The sequence below is a fragment of the Sinocyclocheilus anshuiensis genome, unplaced genomic scaffold, assembly GCF_001515605.1.
Source record: "Sinocyclocheilus anshuiensis isolate Anshui unplaced genomic scaffold, SAMN03320099.WGS_v1.1 scaffold263, whole genome shotgun sequence".
In the NCBI taxonomy this organism is placed as follows: Eukaryota; Metazoa; Chordata; class Actinopteri; order Cypriniformes; family Cyprinidae; genus Sinocyclocheilus; species Sinocyclocheilus anshuiensis.
In genome coordinates, this window is record NW_015549593.1 from 1,761,849 (window position 1) to 1,781,489 (window position 19,641).

The window sequence follows — 19,641 nt, forward strand, 5'->3', positions numbered from 1 at the left end:
TGTTGTTCTCCCACACGAGTTTGACTGGTATTAGAAAATGTGAGAGCCCCTGCGGTTAGGCAGTACATCACGCCATACGGACCAGCACTGAAAAAAACAATGTCCCCGCAGTCCCTGTGCACATAGCAATGAGCCACACAGGGACCATCAGCATGAGGACAAAAAGATACAGTTCATCATGTTGCCTCTCTTCAGCAGAATGCACACACTGCTGTTTGTTTCAGAACAAGAGAAACAAACAAATTTACTGTGGATTATTGTGAGGAATGATACACATTGATGCATGAAGCACTAGCCAATTCTGTATGCCTAACTTCAATGCCTTTTTAAAAGGAGAAGTTACATCTTCAACCAGGCCATGGAAGGATCCCTTGTTACATTTTGTTTAAAAAAAGAGTGTAATATGTAGTTCCATATTAATGCATTTACTTTACTGTTTGGAAAAAGCTTTTAAGAAATTAAAATCAGCAAAGATGCATTAAATTGATCAAAAGTGACAGAAAAGACGTATAATTTTACAAAAGATATCCGTTTCCATTAAAAGCTGTTCTTTTGAATTGTCTATTCATCAAAGAATCCTGAAAGCAGTCCAACTGTATTCAACATTGATAGCACCCAATCAGCATATTGAAATGATCATGTGACACTTATGGCTGCTGAAAATTTAGCTTTGACATCACAGGAATAAATTGCATTTTATAATATATTAAAATAGAAAACTAGTTATTTTAAGTTGTAATAATATTTCACATTATTACTGTATTTTTAATTAATTAAAATCAGCCTTGATGAGCATAAGAGGTTTCTTTCAAAAACATTAAGTAAGCTTACTGACCTCAAACTTTTGAGCGGTATTGTACATATGTGTGAATCCATTAAATATAATCATAATTTATGTCCAAATTAAATATGTGCTTTATTTAATTTTTACTTAAAGTAATACATTTTAATGTGGGTGGGAAATATTTTGAAACTAATTTAGCTTCTTGAGGTATGAAGTTTTAACGCATATTTTATTTTTAATAAATGAAATAAAAATAACGAATTAATTAAAAAAATAATTAGGAAACAATAATTGTCTGACCCCCCTGCAGCACTGCTGACACCTTTTTTGAACCCTGAATTACACCAAATAAAAATGAAAAGGTTTTCAAACAGGTTTTCTAACTCACCCCATGTTTCATTATTAAGCCAAACAAATAGTCCAGCCCCAAATCTACAGCAAAACGCTGAGCCAGTGTTACTATGTCAGGCCACTGCAATGTTTTGACCACAGAGGCCCAGTGCTTACACTTTTTAAGGAACTCTGCACATTAAACTGGGATAATTGAGAGTGTTTTAACATGAAAATGCCACACAGCAGCTTTAATAGCTCTTTGTTTCTCAACAGATAAAGCCAGTTTTGCTCGGGATCCACCTGTTGCGATCCTGCCACTGGGTACCGGGAATGACCTCGCTCGCTGCCTGCGCTGGGGTGGAGGTGAGGAATGAAAAAGAGACTGTACACCAGCAGTTGAAATTAATTACTAAAGGTCTTTGAAATGAAACTTAAAGGGCTTTCCTTCACGGAGCCACTCGAGTTGAGTTTAGGCTTTGATTTTTTTAAATCTCAACACAATCCTGTATAAACCCTTCAAAAGGATTTTTAGACTGCTTTCTTTTAAACATTTCCACACACAACCCTCAACAGAAGGTCAGACTGTAATAATCAAACTTGATCATAGTTAGCTGAATGCTCCAGTCACATGAATGAAAGAGCAGGATTTGTTGAGACCACACTTGAATTCAGGAATTTGATTCTGTGATCTTCATCACACAGAAGACCGCGCTTGCCCAGTTAAACCAATTAAGTAAATTAAAAATGAAAATTTTCTCTCATAATTTGTCTTCAGCACAAAATGAGAACTTTTAAATAATGTACTGGCACCATAAAAGAAGTCTGTGTGCTATTTTCCAAGTCTTTTGAATCCATACTGCTGCGACTGGACCAGTGTGACCAAACAGTTGGTGGTAGCCATTGACTTTCATAGTTTTTGTTTCTATACTATGGAACTAAATGGCTACCAGCAACTATTTGGTTACCAACATTCTTCAAAATATCTTCTTTAGTGTTCAGCAGAATCAAGAAACTTGTACACGCTTGGAACAACTTGAGGTTGAGTAAATGATGGCAGAATTTTCATTTTTGGGTGAACTATCCCTTTAAACTTATTTATCTTAGTTAGTTGCCAAGGCAACATTTCTAATTTAAAGTGAGCTGAAGTTTTTCAACAGCATGTACATATGTATATTTCATTTTATTTCAGCTATATTACCGAAAATGTTTTTTAATAGTGATAACAACACTGTTAAGAGGTGAGACAGTTACAGTCATTTCTAACAAGAGATAAATAAACTACTCTTTGAATATATATATAGACTTGCCAATCATTTGCCAACAAGAGACCTGCACTGTTTCATTCCTGTGTGATTACATATGCTTGTTCTTGATTAGATATGCGGGTTTATTCAGTAGTTATGATGGAATGATATGCATCAGTGAGCCTGCGTCTGCTTGTAAGGCAGGTGTGGATGGCCTTGTACAGGCTGCTGAATTAATTGGCCTCGTATCAGTGTTTCCTGTGTGAGCATGTGTGTGGTTTGTGCAAACAGGTAAGGTTTTACATGAATGTATTCTTAATTTCATTTCGATGGTAGATTGACTTTGAAACACGTGTATCACCTGTATTCAGTGCAGAGCTGCCATGTGAGCGTCCATTCATGTAACGTTCGATTGGAAGCGTCTGCATGTCTGGTTCAGAAAGGCAGACTGAGCACCTGGGTGTCATCACACATGTGATATTTCACTGCTTGGGTTGCCAGGCGGGAGCCAGTATCCCCATCTGACTCACAGCATGACGGCCCTCATTAAGAGATGCCGCCTCTTATGATAGCAACGTAACAAGTAGACTCTGTATCCTGCCCATTACAATTAGGAAGTAATTGCAGTTCGTCCACCTCAGGGAACCTTTCTAAGGATCCCTTCATGTCATTTGGAAGGGTTGCCAGGCATTGACAAAATCCCTTGATGTAATACAGTAGTAAATTTGAGTTAGCCTTTTTTTTATGTATGTATATATACATACAAAACAACAAAATCAGAATGTAGTGGTTCAAAAAAGGACCAAGGACGGAAAAAGCATCATACAAATTTAGTCAAATAAGTCATACAATTTAGTTTGTGTGTGAAACGGACTGGATGTAAGTTAAGTTAAAACTCGAGAACCACTGTGCCTAACATGAATAACAATATACACATTTTACACAAGATACACAGTATACACAATATACACAAGGGATAGAAAGTATACACAGGAAGTTTACATATGTTAGAACCGAATGCAGTCGCAGTAATCAAAGTAGTCACTGTAAGTTTCAGTATTATGCACAGCAGTATCACAGTGAAATATAACGTCAGTGTTGTTATAGAGAGCAGATGATGTGCTGTGATGCAAAAACATTGGTCATTCTCACCTCAGACTTATAGTTTTGATTAGAATACATCCAGTTAGGCGGTTGCATACAGTCTAGTTTAACGTTCAAATATTTTACAACACCTGAAACTCAAACTGGATCAGAAAATTTGCTATACATATATATTCAGAACTCCTGTACTACTCTCCGTTGGAAATTAATAAATTATGATCTGTCATTTGTCAGAGAAAAGGCTGCTTTATACTTTCACAGCATTGTGTTACTTGGGCAAGTTTAATAATTTTATCTTGCTGTATTGAAATTTTAATTAAGCCATGTTAACCTTGGATTTGAGATAATGTGAGTCTTTCGTTGTCATGAGTAGAACAAAAGTGGAATCGTGCTTGTTTTATTCTACTTTTCTATGCGTGGACACTTGCTTGCTCTTGTTCATAGATAAAAAGGAGCTTTTGTGCTTTTCTTCATGTGTGTGTCTGCAACAGTAAGAACATCCATACATCAGTTCAAGTCTATAATTTACACGTTATGTAGGTTCATGCAGTGTCTGTGTTGTGATTGACAGGCTATGAAGGAGGCAGTCTGGTCAAATTCCTCAGGGATATCGAGCACAGCACTGACGTGCAGCTTGACCGCTGGAACATCGACATTGTCCCTGACGATAAAGAGGAGAAGGGCGACCCTGTGCCCTACAGCATAGTGAACAACTACTTCTCCATTGGAGTGGTGAGAACATACAACACTTTTACACAAATGCTTACAGCTCAAAGAGACTCAATATCAGAACTCCTGAAAGTGCTGTTATATTAAACCTCCTCCTTCTATCCGCACTCATCATCAGTCAAAATCTCTTACTCCCCATTATAAGTGTGTATTTTTACCAAAGCCTGAGGCCAAACCTCTCTTTAAAGTAATTTGTGATTAATTAAATGTTGTTTCTCATTTAGCATTAGAATTAATTATAATTGTCAGGGGAACAACATGTTCAAACTTCACTGATGTGATTTACTGCGTCTGAAACAGTTTCATGCCTGTGACTCAGTGTATTATTGCACAGAATTCTCCTTCTCACACACAGTTGCTTAGCAACCCTCTTCTGTTCAACTGTTATATCCCATGTTGTTGCTATAATCAAGCACTTATTATCAGAGCAGTTAAATGTCGATTCAATATGTATTTTATTTATTTATTTATTTATTTTTTGACAAGAAAAAAAATCTCTTTCAGAAAGTAGTTACATAATCATTTTCTACTTCTTTTTATATACCAACTTGTGGGGTAGATTATATAACAAATAAATAAGTGATTTTTTAAAATGTTTTTCAAGTGTTTTTTGCCAGATGGTCACTTTCTATTACTGTAAGAAGTTACTGACGTAGAAGATTCAGAATCTTCCACAATTATAAAATGAGAGGGAAACAAAATTCAAAGATTCAAAAGTGAATGCCAATGAGGTTATTTACAGCTAGGGATGAATTTTGTTCTTTCGCTGGCACAGTCTAGCCACACAGGGGCCAGGTGGGTCTCCGTGAGCCTGTCGTCCTCCCTTTGTTTAGCTAATGATTCATTTCTGCACTGTTTTTAGTACCCGTCACTATATATAGTAAGTCTGCTTTCATTTCTGAAAAATGTCCAATATTCTATTATAATCAGCCGAATCCCAGGTGTGTTGGATGACTGCTGTTTTATCTCTCTAAAATGTGCCAAGTAGTCAGGCCACATTTAGAATGGCCAGAAATAGTGACACGACCTGAAACGGGCCACCTGACCTGGTTGAAATGGTAGTGAAGAGTGGCAGAAGGCACATACAAGCTTTATGCAAGGTGGCATGAAGGAATGCGCCACTTCAGGGCTGTTATGCAACTCAGCTTAGTGTCCCGCTGTCTCTGTGTTCATCAGCCAATGACACAGACCACATAAGAGTTATTGTTGTAGAAGCCTAGAACAATTGTTGTTGAAATGTGCAAATAATAAATCTAGCACTCTAGTTTTATGGGAAATAAAATAACAAATTAACAAATATTGTATAATGCTTAACAGACCACTAATTAATATACATATCATATGACACTGAAGACTGGAGTAATGGCTGATGAAAGTTCAGAAATAAATAATATTTTAAAGTATATTTAAGTATATTAACATAGAAAACCATTATTTTAAACAATATTACTGTTTTTTGGTGAAATAAATGCAGCATTGATGAGCATAAGAAACTTCTGGAAGAAACTAAATTAAAAAGATTAAAAATCTTACTGATTTATATATATATATAAATAAATGAATAAAAATAAATAAATGACTGAGCTACACCTGTTTGAAGTCGATAGAGTCAGCAAAGGCAATTTTGAGAAAAACCTAGTTAAAGTTTTCTGAAGATTCCAAAACAAAATCACTTAGCAACCATACCTTAAAATCTCTGGTAATACTAGCAAATTCGGCACACCAAGTCAAAACCCATATCTATAGGAAAAGTACATGGTCAACTTAGACGTTATTGCAACTAGAGGTGTGAATCTCCACTTGCCTCACAATTCGATTCGATTACGATTCAGAGGATAACGATTCGATTATAAAACTATTTTCGATGCATCACAATGTATTTTTTCCTCCAATTCTTTCATTAATAATAATAATTACTATATTAATCATAGTTTATTTTTTTTATAAAAACAAAGATGCAAATAAACAGTTAAATCATTCAAGTAAGGAAAATAATCAAATGTAAAAATTACTACATAATCTTTAGTGTATTCATTACAAATAAAGTAGTTCAATCAAGAGCAATGAGTGATTCCCTCTTTTCTTTTGTTGTTTCATTAACATTAATGAGAGAGACAGCCTATATATTAAGACCTACTGTAATGCGCGGACATAATATAATGTTTCACATCAGATAGCCCTAGACAAGAGCTCAACAAACTCATTTTTGTGAAAACCTCAAAACACACACACACACAAAAAAAAATATCTATCTATCTATAAATATATATATGTATGTGTGTGTGTGTGATATATATATATATATATTGTGTGTATGCATATATATATATATATACACACACACATATATTTCTTCACTGTCATTTTTTTAAAGAATTCGTTGAATAGACAATTTGAAGGTAGATGAATCTGTCTGTTAAATTGTTTCTGTTAAATTGGATATTATTTATTTGTTTGTTTGTTTAAGATAAATAAGGTATGCTGTTGCAAAGTTTCAATTAAAATGCAGACACACTGCGAAGACGCAGATGTTTGTTCTGGTCAGGTCTGTGTCAGCCCATCTGATGATACAGTGTGGTGGTTTGAAGAGGCTGGCTAACGTGAAGGAGTGCTGACTGTGAATGGACAATGGCCCGTACTGTGAACCCTGAGTCTTGTGATGGGGTGGACTGACTGTGCCATGTGGGTCCTTGTGTGGCTTGGCACTAATAACTAGTTCTCACAAGACAACAATATATTAAAAGAATGACTGGTGGAGTTGGACGTTTTCGTTCAAGCTGTAGTATGTCATTTTTGGATTTGAAAATGCTTGGATTTGTAAAAAAAAAAAAGACAGTTAGTTGTAGGTTAAATGGTTAATTCACTAAAAATTTACATTCTGTCATCATTTACTCAACCTCATGTTTTAAACCTGTATACGTTTTTTTCTGCAGAACACAAAAGAATATATTTTGAATAATTTTGGGGTCCAAACTAATCCCACTTACTTTTATTGTATGGGCAGCACATTTCTGAAAATATTTTAAAATACAAAGTCATACAGGTTTAGAACAACATGAGGGTGAGTAAATGATGACAGAATGTTCATTTTTGAGCGAACTATCCCTTTATTATCTATAAAAAGTGTACACTGTAAACATCCAAACATTGCTGCATTTATTTTTGTAATTCCATTTAGTGATGCTAGTGGCTTCTGCTTTAAACTCTTTCAGATATGAAGCACTGTCAATTCATAACTGACTGTTCATGAATGAATGATAGCAGTGCAGTACCTAATATTGCAAGCTTTGATGGTTGCAGTTGGTTGGAATTCAGTTTGATGGACTGTTCTGAGGATGCAGGCAGTATTGTCGGGGGCCTTCGATGTCTGAAATCACGATACTGTGGTGTGTGGTGCAGTGTGGCATGGCACTGGAGCACAGGGACAGGGTGCTGCGAGTCCAGGAGGACAGGACAGATGGCTCCACATTGGGTGCCACTGACACCTGAGTAAAGCAGTGCCGTGACTCATGCACTGACGTAATCATTAGTAATGCTGTTTCAGCCTTCAACATTTTCCAGTCACTCTCCATAGAGGTTGCCATGGCGTTTGTGGTTTTCAGGCCGGTATCACCAAGGTTATGCATTTCAATATTTGTGACATTCAGAGAGCTCTTTTTCTCTTTAGCTTAACTAATATAAGGGGTAGTCCAAGAAAAATTAAAATTCTTTCATCGTTTATTTAGATGCTGTTCCAGATCTATATGACTTACTTTCTTCTGTGGAACACAAACAGATTTTTAGAAAAATCAACTCTTTGAGTCAATATAATGCTAATGGATAATGGATGGAACCCTCAAAATTGATGTTTCAAAAATCACGCTACACTCTTAAAAATAAAGGTGCTTCACGATGCCATAGAAGAACCTTTTTGTCTAAATGGTTCTATAAAGAACTTTTAACATCTGAAGAACCTTTCTGTTTCACAAATGGTTCTTTGTGGTGAAAGAACGTTCTTCCGATTATAAAAAGGTAAGCAAGAGATGGTTCTTTAAAGAACCTTTGACTGAATGGTTCTTTGTGGAACCAAAAATGGTTCTTCTATGGCATCGCTTGAAGAACCTTTTGAAGCACCTTTATTTTTAAGAGTGTACATGGACATTATGTAAGCTCATTGTCACAATGAAGTGACAATCCTCTGTGATTTCGCATAACTATACGTGACATAACTGTACATTACGTCACACTTCACAGTGTGCTGGTGTTTACGTCAAATGTGAACTCATCAGCCTACATTTGACAGTATCCTGGAAGCAATTGTTTATAGTTTAAACATTTTAAAATATGAGTATTTTTCTAACACATACTTAAAGTTTTGCTTTAGAATTGATTCATCAGCTGGGGTTGCATGGATTACGTCATGTTTGCTTTGTGTGGTTTTTTTAAGCATCAACTTTGAAGGATATTCCCCTACACAAGCTGAATTCCCGAGTGGGGATGCTGGAGGGAAGATGCTGATGTGCAAGGAAAGCAGGAGAAAAAAATCACACATTGGACATAATTATCTTTTATATAAATATCTAACAGTAAAATAGAAGTCACTCAAATTTATTTTATGTTTTAAGGTATAGAATGTTACTCACATTATTCATCTATTGTGGAAAAAAAAAAGATTTACAGGACCATGGATGGATATTCTCAGTGTTTTTTATTATACAGTATGCATCAGCGATGGAAAACATTTATTTTGCCTGCAGCAACAAATGCAATAAGGTGCTAACATACAACACACAGAAGTCTGGCACTTGATATCCAAAGCGGACCGGAACTAAAAATCTGCATAGACCTCTTTCTCTGGGCTTTTGTGGGTGGGAGTGGGGCAAAACGTGGCAGTTGCGGGCAGGAGCGGGACTAAATCTTGTGGAAGTGGGACTGAAAAATAGCTCAACTAGTAGAGCTTGTTGCTAACAATGTCAAGGTCATGGGGATTGATTATAGGGAACAAATTGAATAAATCAAAATAATCTACCAAATAAATGCATTATTGATTGCAGTGGTGCTGTTTGTTGACTAATCAAATGCTAATGCTGAAAAGCACAAATCTGTCCCAAGTTGCAAATGTACAAATATTTTAGGAAAATGTGCACTAGTTGAGCAGCTATTATTGACATGATTGAAAATGCTTTCTCCGGGAATTATAGACTTCTTTACATGAACCTTAACTCCAAACAGTACCAGTTGGTAGGGGAGGGCAGTGCTTCACATCCATGAGAATCTGATTTCTGAGACATCTTAGCATGGCGTTGCAATCCTGCTATGTGATCCAATTCCCCCTAGAAAGAATCCTCAAGAGGAATTAAGGACAGCAAACACACCTCGTCAGCTACCATTTAAGACATCTCTCCATGTACGTCTCCAGGCCTGGGAGTTGAAATCAAACCACCTCTCTTGACATCAACAACTTATCTGTGTGAGCCTCTCAACCTCCCCGTGGTGATGGTGCTTGGAGAACTGCCCCGCTGCCATCATGTTCTCACCGGTGTGGTATCATGCACACCTTCATCTCCAGTGACACAGTCAGTTCTGTCCTGGAACAGCAGTACTAGTTGCTTAGTTTAAAGACATGCTGTCCCACTCATTTTTAAATAGTCTCTCTACTAATTAAGATTACATTTGAGAATATTTCCTTTGTGTTTCAATGGACTCTTTTCACAGACTGTGATGATGCATTTCCACAGTTATTAACCCTGTAAATCTAATCTAGTAAGTGAGTATTTCTAATACACCGGCTGAGGGAGTGACCGCAAATTTGACATCTTTCTCTCCTCTGAACAACATAATCTGTTTTTAGAAATGCTATTTTGGATTTTTTTTTTTTTTTGCGGTAAGTGGGAGCGCAAAAAGTATATTTGTTCTAGTTTTCGTTTAGTTTTCAGTTTAGTCGGATAAACTTCTGTAATGTTGAATGATAAATACAATAAATATCATTTTTGTGTTCCCATTTGCCCGAGTTGGTCAGAAGAGAGAAAGATGTCAAATGTGGTGTCACTCACCCAGCCGTTATATTACAAACACTCTCACTTGCTAGATTTATGGTGTTAATAACTATGGAAAATTTGTCAAACTTCTGCTTCTGAGAACCTCAGAACTGTGAAAAGGGTCTATTCTGTCATATTGTAATATGACTGTGCTCATGCCGGTTCAATAGGTAGCTAAACAAACAACCGTTTGATTTATTCAATCTTTCAACCTTATCTATGTGATAAGTGTTTATTTTAGAGCCTGTGTGTGTGTGTGTGTGTGTGTGTGTGTGTGTGTGTGTGTCAGAAAAGTTAAATGTGCTATCACTCACTCAGCCGTTGTATTGCAAACACTCACTTATTAGATTTATGGTGTGAAAAACTGTAGAAATGTTGTCAAACTACTGCTTCTGAGAACTTCAGAAATGTGAAAGGGGTCTATTCTGTCATATTGTAATATAGCTGTGCTCATGACGGTTCAATAGGTAGCTAATCGAACAACTGTTTGATTTATTCAACCTTTCAACCTTATCTATGTGATAAGAGTTTATTTTAGAGCCTGTCAGTCTGTATATGTGTGTGTGTGTTTGTGCGTGTTGCATGTGTGTGTGTTTGGAGGGGTATAATACTGGCACAGACTGAAGGTCAGGGGAAGTATCAGTGACAGGAAGTGTTTGGCTGCCAGAATTGGACCAGGTTACCACCATAATGAATGGTCGTGCTGCTGAGTGACACCTGGCCAGTCTTAAAGATAGAAGGAAAACAGGACCCACCTCTCCATTCACCTCACACATGCACTCTAGAGATGCATTTGTACAGTATTCACATGATTCACTCCCACACTTATGCGGACTTTAACACAAACACACTCCCAGTCTCACCATAAGTCCCACATGCACCTGCTCGCGGCCGTGCTGACAGGTGCACAGATGGGCACTGACTCAGTACAGTGCTACAATAACCCGGTGTGGACACACCAATCACGGTGACCTGAATATCACCTCGCTTAATACCCTTCACCTCTTCACCCCAACAATAGATACTGTCCCAGGAGGGCAATATCTGTTTTTGGACTGAATTAATTGTTGAACTTCGCCCACTGATGTGCAGAAGTCGTCTAAACTGTATATGATACAAACTCCGAGATGATACACAACCTTTAGCGCGTTCAGATAGCGGATGGGGGAATGCCAAGAACAGTTAAGTCCGCAGTTCCATTCCATAGGGACAGGATATGTCTTAGTGGAGGACATGGTGTCCCTGTCCTCCCATAGTGCACAGTTTTGGGATGAATCATAACGTAACACCCCAGAGGATTTTTGTATCTGGGCTGCTAAACCTTTTGAAAACATACAAGATGGGAAACTGTGAAACTGAACAAGAGCTTTGTCTATGAGGGCTGTTTTGACATTCATTTATATCTGTTCATGCCCAAACTAAGGTTATTCTGTCTGATATGTCAAGCTATTGGAGAGGGGGAAAAAAACGTTTTTGAATGAGGACCAAACATTATGGCCTACATTAGTAAGAGCTTCATGACTCTTGGGTGCTGTTGTATGGACATGAATGAAAATTAATGAGTTGATAAAATTAAAATGCACTGCGAGAACAAGCGTCTCTAGTATTTCCAACAGAGAATAGTAGGAAAAGTATGTTCATGTCTGAGTTTATTCAGAATATGATGCATTGTATACAGGAATATTCCAGCTGTCTATCAATGATGTATACATTTTTTAATCTTAAAGTGATGTGTTATTCCAGTATTAGTTTTAGTAATTTTAGTAAGTGTACTTTAACTTATTATATTTCAGCTAGTTGCCAAGGCAACATTTCTCATTTTCGTTTAGTTTATGTAAGTTTAAGTTTTTAATTTAACGTTTATCATTTTATTTTATTACAGCTTTATTTCACTTAACAAACCATTTTTAATAGTCAGTTAACAACAACACTGATCCATACAATGAAAGTCAATGGGATCAAATGTTGTTTTGGACCCCACTGACTTTCACTGTATGGACAAAAACAGTCAAAATATAATTTTTTTTAAATATCTTTCTGTGTATGTGTGTGTTCCACAAAATAAAGTAAGTCATACAGGTTTGAAACAACATGAAGACGAGTCAGGTTGAGCTATCCATTTAATATTTGTTTGTTGTTTGTTATAGTTTAAAATGAGGAATTAATGAGGTCCTAATGCCTCGGACCACAAAAGGAAATAAAAGCATCATTGGATAGAAGCCTTGCTTTTTGAGGACAGCTTCCTGGCATTCATTAGTTGTATTGCTTTTTAAAGTGAAGTGTCGTGCAGTGTCCGTTCTGTGTCATTGTGACTGAGGTACAGTGCATTCTCTTCTCCTCCAGTATCACACATGCCAGTTTGTGGAACACCTGCATGGGCTTTCTGAGAATCGAAAAAAAATGTCACATAGACATTGTCTATTCTGTGATGTTTTGACTGACTTCACTAATACCAGACATGCATAGACCTCAGCAGGCAATAGAAAATGTTTAAATATCAGCATTATAGCATTGGATTGGATATGAGGGATACAAGTCCATGTAGCCTCCCCAATCCCCACACTTCCTGTACCCTCTCCCATGTGAGCCCTGCAGCACCTGCAAGCACGGGCAGGAAGCCAGCGCAGGTGCTAACGTAGCATCGTTCGCTCGTGGCTTGATTGGCGTGCCAGCAGCTATCAAACCCTGAGAATCTCACACTCGCACACTTCCTCCCTGTCTGAGTCTGTGACACGGTGAGCACTGCAGAGTGCGGAGATCCATCATTATATTACACAGCGAAACTCTGAGACAGGTGTTACATGTGTGTGAACGTATTCAGGCTCGGGCCTAGTGAAGGATGTGGTGGCTTTGAGCTCTTCTGCCTTTTACATGTGTAAATATAGAAATAATCCGTTACAGTTGCAGACCTGATTCATCAATTAGCTTTTCTGTTTGCGCACTGTTGCTTTGATTTTAATCAAGGCTGCTTCGCTGAGAGTGGGTTCCGCTCTGAGTTGGTGCTGCATGAGCAAACAACCTCTGGTGCTTGTAACCCACTGTTTGATCACTTATGCTCTCAGCTGCCATTAGGTCCTCCTTCATATCGTTTAAGTTGACAGGATAATGGTCTTGAAGTAACCAATGTGGTCATTTTACTAAGCAAAGTATTTAGAACTACATTTTTTTTCTATTATGGCAGTGCTTTATCAGTGGTAGCTAAGGCAAGGGTTAAAGATTTGAACAAAATGCTAATAATGATCTTTGATGCATAACTTGTCCTGCACTACTTTGTGCTACCGAATGATACCGCAATCTGTGTGGCTTGTTAAAGAGACATTTGCTATTAAGTGATTGGACTTCATTATGCTCCCATTACGCTAACTTGCTAAATCGGCTCTGGTATATTTATTATATTTCAGTGTTATTTTAGTATCATTTATATACTATTTTTTAACAATTTTATAAACATTTAGAATTTTCTTTTATTTTTATATTTTCAGTTGTTTTTTAATTTGTTTAACTAAATAAATCAAATTAATTGTAAATAAATAGATAAACTGTTAGCTTTTGTTTATTAAAAATATTTCAAAATAGTTTTAGTAATTTTAGTACTTCAAATTTTTGTTTAGTTCATTTTTTTTATATATTATATTTATATGTAATTTTATTTAAGCTTTATTTCAATGAATACAGATATTATTTAAAATAGTTTTTGTCACTTTAGTTGATGATAACAACATTGTATTTTATTGTATTTGTATTAGGCTATTATAACCCTAACCCTATTTTCAGTTTAGTTTTGAACCACAGCATTATTATTAACATTATTATTTTTTTTAATTATTTATAGTTTATTTGCCTATAATATTTAAAACATTTACCCTTGGAATTAATCAAATGAATAAGGTCATTGATTTAAAATTATCTCATTTCCCCACATTATTTTCATGCTAATGTAAAAATTTATAAATAAATACTCCTGTGCAGGCAGCTCTTGTAGGTGATGAGCATTGAGGGATACTTCTTTTTTCTGTACTTGTTCAAGGCAGTTGAATAACCATCAACCTTTATTTTCATCTGACAGAAGTATTTGCTTCCAGGAATATGTCTAGAGTTGTAGCAGAAAATCCCTGGAATTTTTTTGTTCGCGGATGGGTCTGATGAAGTGCACACTATTGTTGTAAAGCTTTCTTGTCACTTGTCTTTGTCTGACTGTTCATTTTTCTGGTCTTCAGCGTCATCTTCTTTCATTCCCCCCACCCCCATCCTCTTCTGGCATTCCTGGAAAGCCTCTTTCTTGCTGATACCATCACTTATTCATCCAGCTTCACTCTATTTTTTTTTTTCTTTTTTCATCAGGCAACTCTAGTGCTGTGGCCGTATTTCCAGAATTGTGTACTTTGTCCAGCAGGCCTATCTGCACGATCATCTTCCCCTCAGGCCACAGCAACTGAGCTGACAAGCAGAGCCCTCCCCCATAGCACATGAGCTCATGATCACTGTTGCCAACTCTCACAAGATAAATAAGCAACCGCAGCTTAAAAAACAAGCCCAAAACAAACCCAATATTTTTTTTTTGATGATTTATTATCATCAATATTATTTATTATCAGTTATTTATTACCAATAAATGAACCTGCAACATATTAAACTGAAACCACTCTTTTATCTGAAAAGCAAAAACGTCTCGGTTACGTATGTAACCCTCGTTCCCTGAAGGAGGGAACGGAGACGTCACGTCGGCTGACCGACGAAATTGGGATCTCGCTTAGAGGGACCAATCCACTTCGAGTGTAAACTAAACAAGCCAATGCACATTGGCATGCGATTATTGCATCCAGCTGCTGCTGATCACAGCGTGAGTATAAGTAGGCAGCAGATGCAACGCATATTCAGGGAGGGGGCGGAACATTTGGCAATTTACGCTGCAGCACTTATATATTATTGCACTGGTTGGCTATTAACTGTGAGCAGACAGAGTGTCAACCAATGCATTGGAGAATACGGCGAACATAAATAAAGAAATGAAGTTGCTTGTCAGATTTCCCTAACAAGCAACCTTTTTTTTTTAAATAAGCCCAAAAAAACGCGACCCGGGATTTTTTCACGCAACTTTACAAAAAAAGAAGCCCAAAGTCGCGTATAATACACAGACTTGGCAACTATGCTCATGATGTGAAACAGGGGCCTGTTAATACCTGAGCAGCTCTCGTTTTCTAGGGATGGCTATTTTTACTGCACCGGAGAGAAAATCACCTCTCAAGCACCAATTTGAAATCATCAGTCTGTGAACTCAATGAGCCAAGCTGTAAGGTTTCCACTTTAACACTCTAAGGTATTATGTTCTAATGATGGAAAATGTTTCTTTCTAGATGCCTGATAAACAATACTTGATGAAGGTCACTTGACTGATATGTTTTAAAATCCATATTAAAATTTGATTTGCAGGCTTTCGGTGTGCATGATTCATCTATTTTTGTGACATATTTTGACAAAATAGAATATTAAAGACATAAAAATAGAAATACATTTTATGATTAAGATTCGACAACTCTAATTACATTTTTTAATTCAGTTTCCTTCTTTAGTTGATACATACACTGCTGTCCAAAAGTTTGAGGTCAGCAAGTTGTTTTAATGTTTGTGAAAGACGTCTTCTGCTCACCAAGGCTGCATGTTTTTGATCACAAATACAGTAAAAACAGTAATATTGTGAAAAAATTATTACGATTTAAAATGACTGTTTTCTATTTGCATATATTTTAAAATGCAATTAATTCCTATGAGGCAAAGTTGAGTTTCCAGCATCATTACTCCAGTCTTCAGTGTCACATGATCCTTCAGAAATCATTCTAATATGGCGATTTGGTGCTCAAGAAACATTTCTTATTATTATCAATGTTGAAAACAGTTGTGCTGCTTAATGTTTTTGTGGAAACCTTGATACATTTTTGCAGGATTCGAAAGTTCAAAAGAACAGCGTTTATGTGAAATACTTATTTTTTGTAACAATGTAAAAGTTTCACTTTTGATTTGTTTGTCATCCTTGCTCAATAAAAGTACTAGTTAAAAAATAAATAAAAATAAAATACTGACCCAAAACTTTTGAATAATAGTGTATATACATTTGGAATCCTTGTGCACTCAAATTGCACCATTTATCCTTCACAATTATTCTTAAAAGCAGAGCTCACTGTTAGGGAGGGTGTGTGTGTGTGTGTGTGTGTGTGTGTGTGTGTGTACAGGTTTATATATTCTGGTGGGGACTTAAACCTGGATACACACAGACTCATGGGGACTCGTGTCACGGTGGGGACCTAAATTGAGGTCCCCATGGGTACAAAAGCTTATAAATCATACAGAATGAGTTTTTTTGAGAAAGTAAAAATGCAGAAAGTTTCCTGTGAGGGGTAGGTTTAGGTGTAGGGCAATAGAATATACGGTCTGTACAGTATAAAAACCATTATGCCTATGGAGAGTCCCCACAAGGATAGCTGAACAGACGTGTCTGTGTGTGTGTGCTTTTCTTGGAAACACATTTAAAAATCGATTTGTGAACAAAAAAAACATTGATTTAGCCCATCAAATAAGCAGAAAAAAATCCAGATGTAGAAAAAAATGATCTAAATTTAAGGAGCACCCCAGCATGTGTGTTTCCTGTGAGGGTGAACATAAAAAGTGCTTTTAATTCCAACATTGCACTTTTGTTGTAGTTTTTCTGATTTAAATTTTTAGGAAAATAAATAAAATTAAAATAAATGTGTCACCATACCATAGAGGGTTCAATATTGATCATTGTTATCTAGGATGGCTGTGCCACATTATCTGGGTCATGTCTGAGCAGCTTTATTGCTGTCCTGTATGGTCCAGGGGTTGTGTTTCATCTCAGCCCTGAACACTTGATTTAGGATGTGGCTCCTTCAGCCATCCGACAACACTGTCTGCAGCTCATTAGCCAGAGACTTAAAACACTTTTATATGTTAAGCAAAGAGAGGTAGTTAACCTGTGTTTCCTGTTTTCTGTGTCCCTATTCAGGATGCATCCATAGCACATCGCTTCCACTTGATGAGGGAGAAACATCCAGAGAAGTTTAACAGCAGGTAAGAAAACATGCATGTTTGTAAATGAGCATATGGAGAGAAGCAAAATGGAAATTTCTATAAAAATGGTGCAGATGAATGACACAAATGATAAGAAAGGACGTTATGCTGTGACATCTGAGAAGTCACTAAAACCTTTACCAAAACCTAGTTTCTGTTCAAACCAGTCATGGTAACCGATGAGCGAAGCTACATTGTTTTCTATTTCTGCTGAGTCATGCCGCATGGCCCCGCCCACAGCAAAAAACTCATTTAACCAACATTTTGGACTTTTCAAGTGAGGTTTCACTTTACTGCGTCAGACGCAGATTGCCACTCTTTTCATATTTGAACATCTTTGACTTTGTCTAAACACACTTTTTACACTTGGCATGAATATAAACTCAAGCCTTTTCTCTATCAATTTGGTGTCCAGAGATCAAAATCATTTCAAATAGAAGTTTTATAATTTGACCTTCAAAAAAGAGACTTCTTTTTAAGCACAAAAAAACAAACCCTGATGAATCACTGTTCTGTGTTATTCGTCTCTTCAAGCTGCCTGTGTCTGTGTCAGTTCTAGCACATTGGCGACTGGCTGACGGTTTCAGTTTCTTTGCTAGCTTGAGTAGAGTCAGTTTGAATGGAGTTTCTTAATGAAATGTTATGCAATGCGTCTCTGCTTCAGTGATGGAAAATAAACCGGTCTGTCATGTATCCTTTAGAGAAGGCCATTTAGAGTGGTAAAGTAGAAATGATACAGTCTAATTTGGACCCTCTACTATTATCTCCACTCAATTGGATCATTTGAAGTAGGAGGAGAGAGAAATGCTTGAGTTGAGCAGGTAGAATGAATCAGGATGACGTTAGCAAGGCAATTCAGCATGAGAAAGGATAGCAGTGAAATCATCATTGCTCAAAGATAATTGTAGTTCACAATAAGCCTCCATCAGTCTTCCAGCAATAAAAGGGTAACTGCTAAAACTGACCCTAGAACAGCACTTTGGTTCGACTCTAACAGCTCCATAAAAGATGATGTTTTATCTTAAGGAACAGTCCCTCAGAGCCCCTGGTGCACTTTACAGTAGCCGTTCTGAGCTCCCTTTGATGTGGATCTCTTTCAAGTCCGTTCTACTGTTGTCTGTTCTCTCTTGGTTGATGCCTCTATTGAGAAACGCTGTTAAAAGCCCGTGTAGCCCTTGGCCACGAAGAATGGGGCTTTTTGTTAAGCGTCATTGGTCTTGCTCAGTAAGACTCCAGGCATTTTAGGTTGCCATTCAACTCAATAAGGCAGCAGAAATATTGAGATTTATTTATTGGTTGCATAATCTGATGTGATTGGACAACAGTGTTCCACTGATAACTTAATACATAATTAATACAAATACATAATACATACATTTGAACTTTAGATTCATTTAAGAATGCTTGCAATGCATATATCACATTGGCAGTAATAAGAAATGTCTCTTGAGCAGCAAATCAGCATATTAGAATGAGTTTTTAAAATAATTATTAGATACTGAAGACTGGAGTAATGATGCTGAAAATTCAGCTTTACCATCACAGGAATAAATTGCTTTTGAAAATATATTTAAATAGAATTAAATTAAAAATGTTATTTTAATTTGTTATCATACTGTTACTGTATTTTTAATCAAAGTATGTATGTACCTTTTTAAAGTTATCTATATACGTCAATATGTTATCAGCCATAACATGAAAATAACATCATAAATATCTTTCTTAAAAATATCAGCCAGAACTTTAATATTAGTGTATCCCTGCTGTTTGCTGAAAGCTTTGCAGGCAAGCTTTCAGTTGAAACAAACAGTAAAGAGTCCCTGTGCTCACTCTTGGAGTGCCAATTAGATTAAAAGACCAGAACTAACTGTTGTATAATGCCGTTAGTATAATACATAAAGTGATTATTAGCTCTTTAAATTCATGTTAGGCATTTTCTAGTGTCTTTTCATTAACAGAATCTGTAAAACTGTTCCACGAGAATTGTTTGAGTGGCAGTGACATGTACTGAGCTCATATTTATGATGCGACAGAGAATGTGTCCTGTATACAGAGCTCTGCTGTAAAAATGCTGGATGCTGGGATTATATAAAGATGGATGACGCCCACCATCACACAGTTTTCTATATTAGAGTGAGAACCTGTCATGACAGCACAGCTTTTTTAATGACTTTTGAAAATAAGTCCCTAATGACTCATACACAATCTGAATTATGGATCCTGCCTGGCTGAATTAACTAGTTAATGTTTCAGTCGTTCATAATTCATGCACCTAGATTTCCACAGCACATTCAAAGTGTTGCAATGTGATGCCAAACATCCTGTGGTTTCTCCACAATGAGGGGTT

At 36.7% G+C, this 19,641-nt stretch overlaps 1 protein-coding gene across 2 annotated transcripts in view; it reads left to right on the forward strand.

Annotated features, from left to right (window-relative positions):
* LOC107658284 (diacylglycerol kinase beta-like) overlaps positions 1 to 19,641 on the forward strand; it is a 95,462-nt gene that overhangs the window by 45,965 nt on the left and 29,856 nt on the right. For both annotated transcript variants that reach the window (XM_016446782.1, XM_016446784.1), the window contains 3 exons: positions 1,391 to 1,480; positions 4,037 to 4,197; positions 17,230 to 17,294. In XM_016446782.1, coding sequence (XP_016302268.1) covers positions 1,391 to 1,480; positions 4,037 to 4,197; positions 17,230 to 17,294 — 316 coding nt within the window. The remainder of the gene's footprint in view (positions 1 to 1,390; positions 1,481 to 4,036; positions 4,198 to 17,229; positions 17,295 to 19,641) is intronic.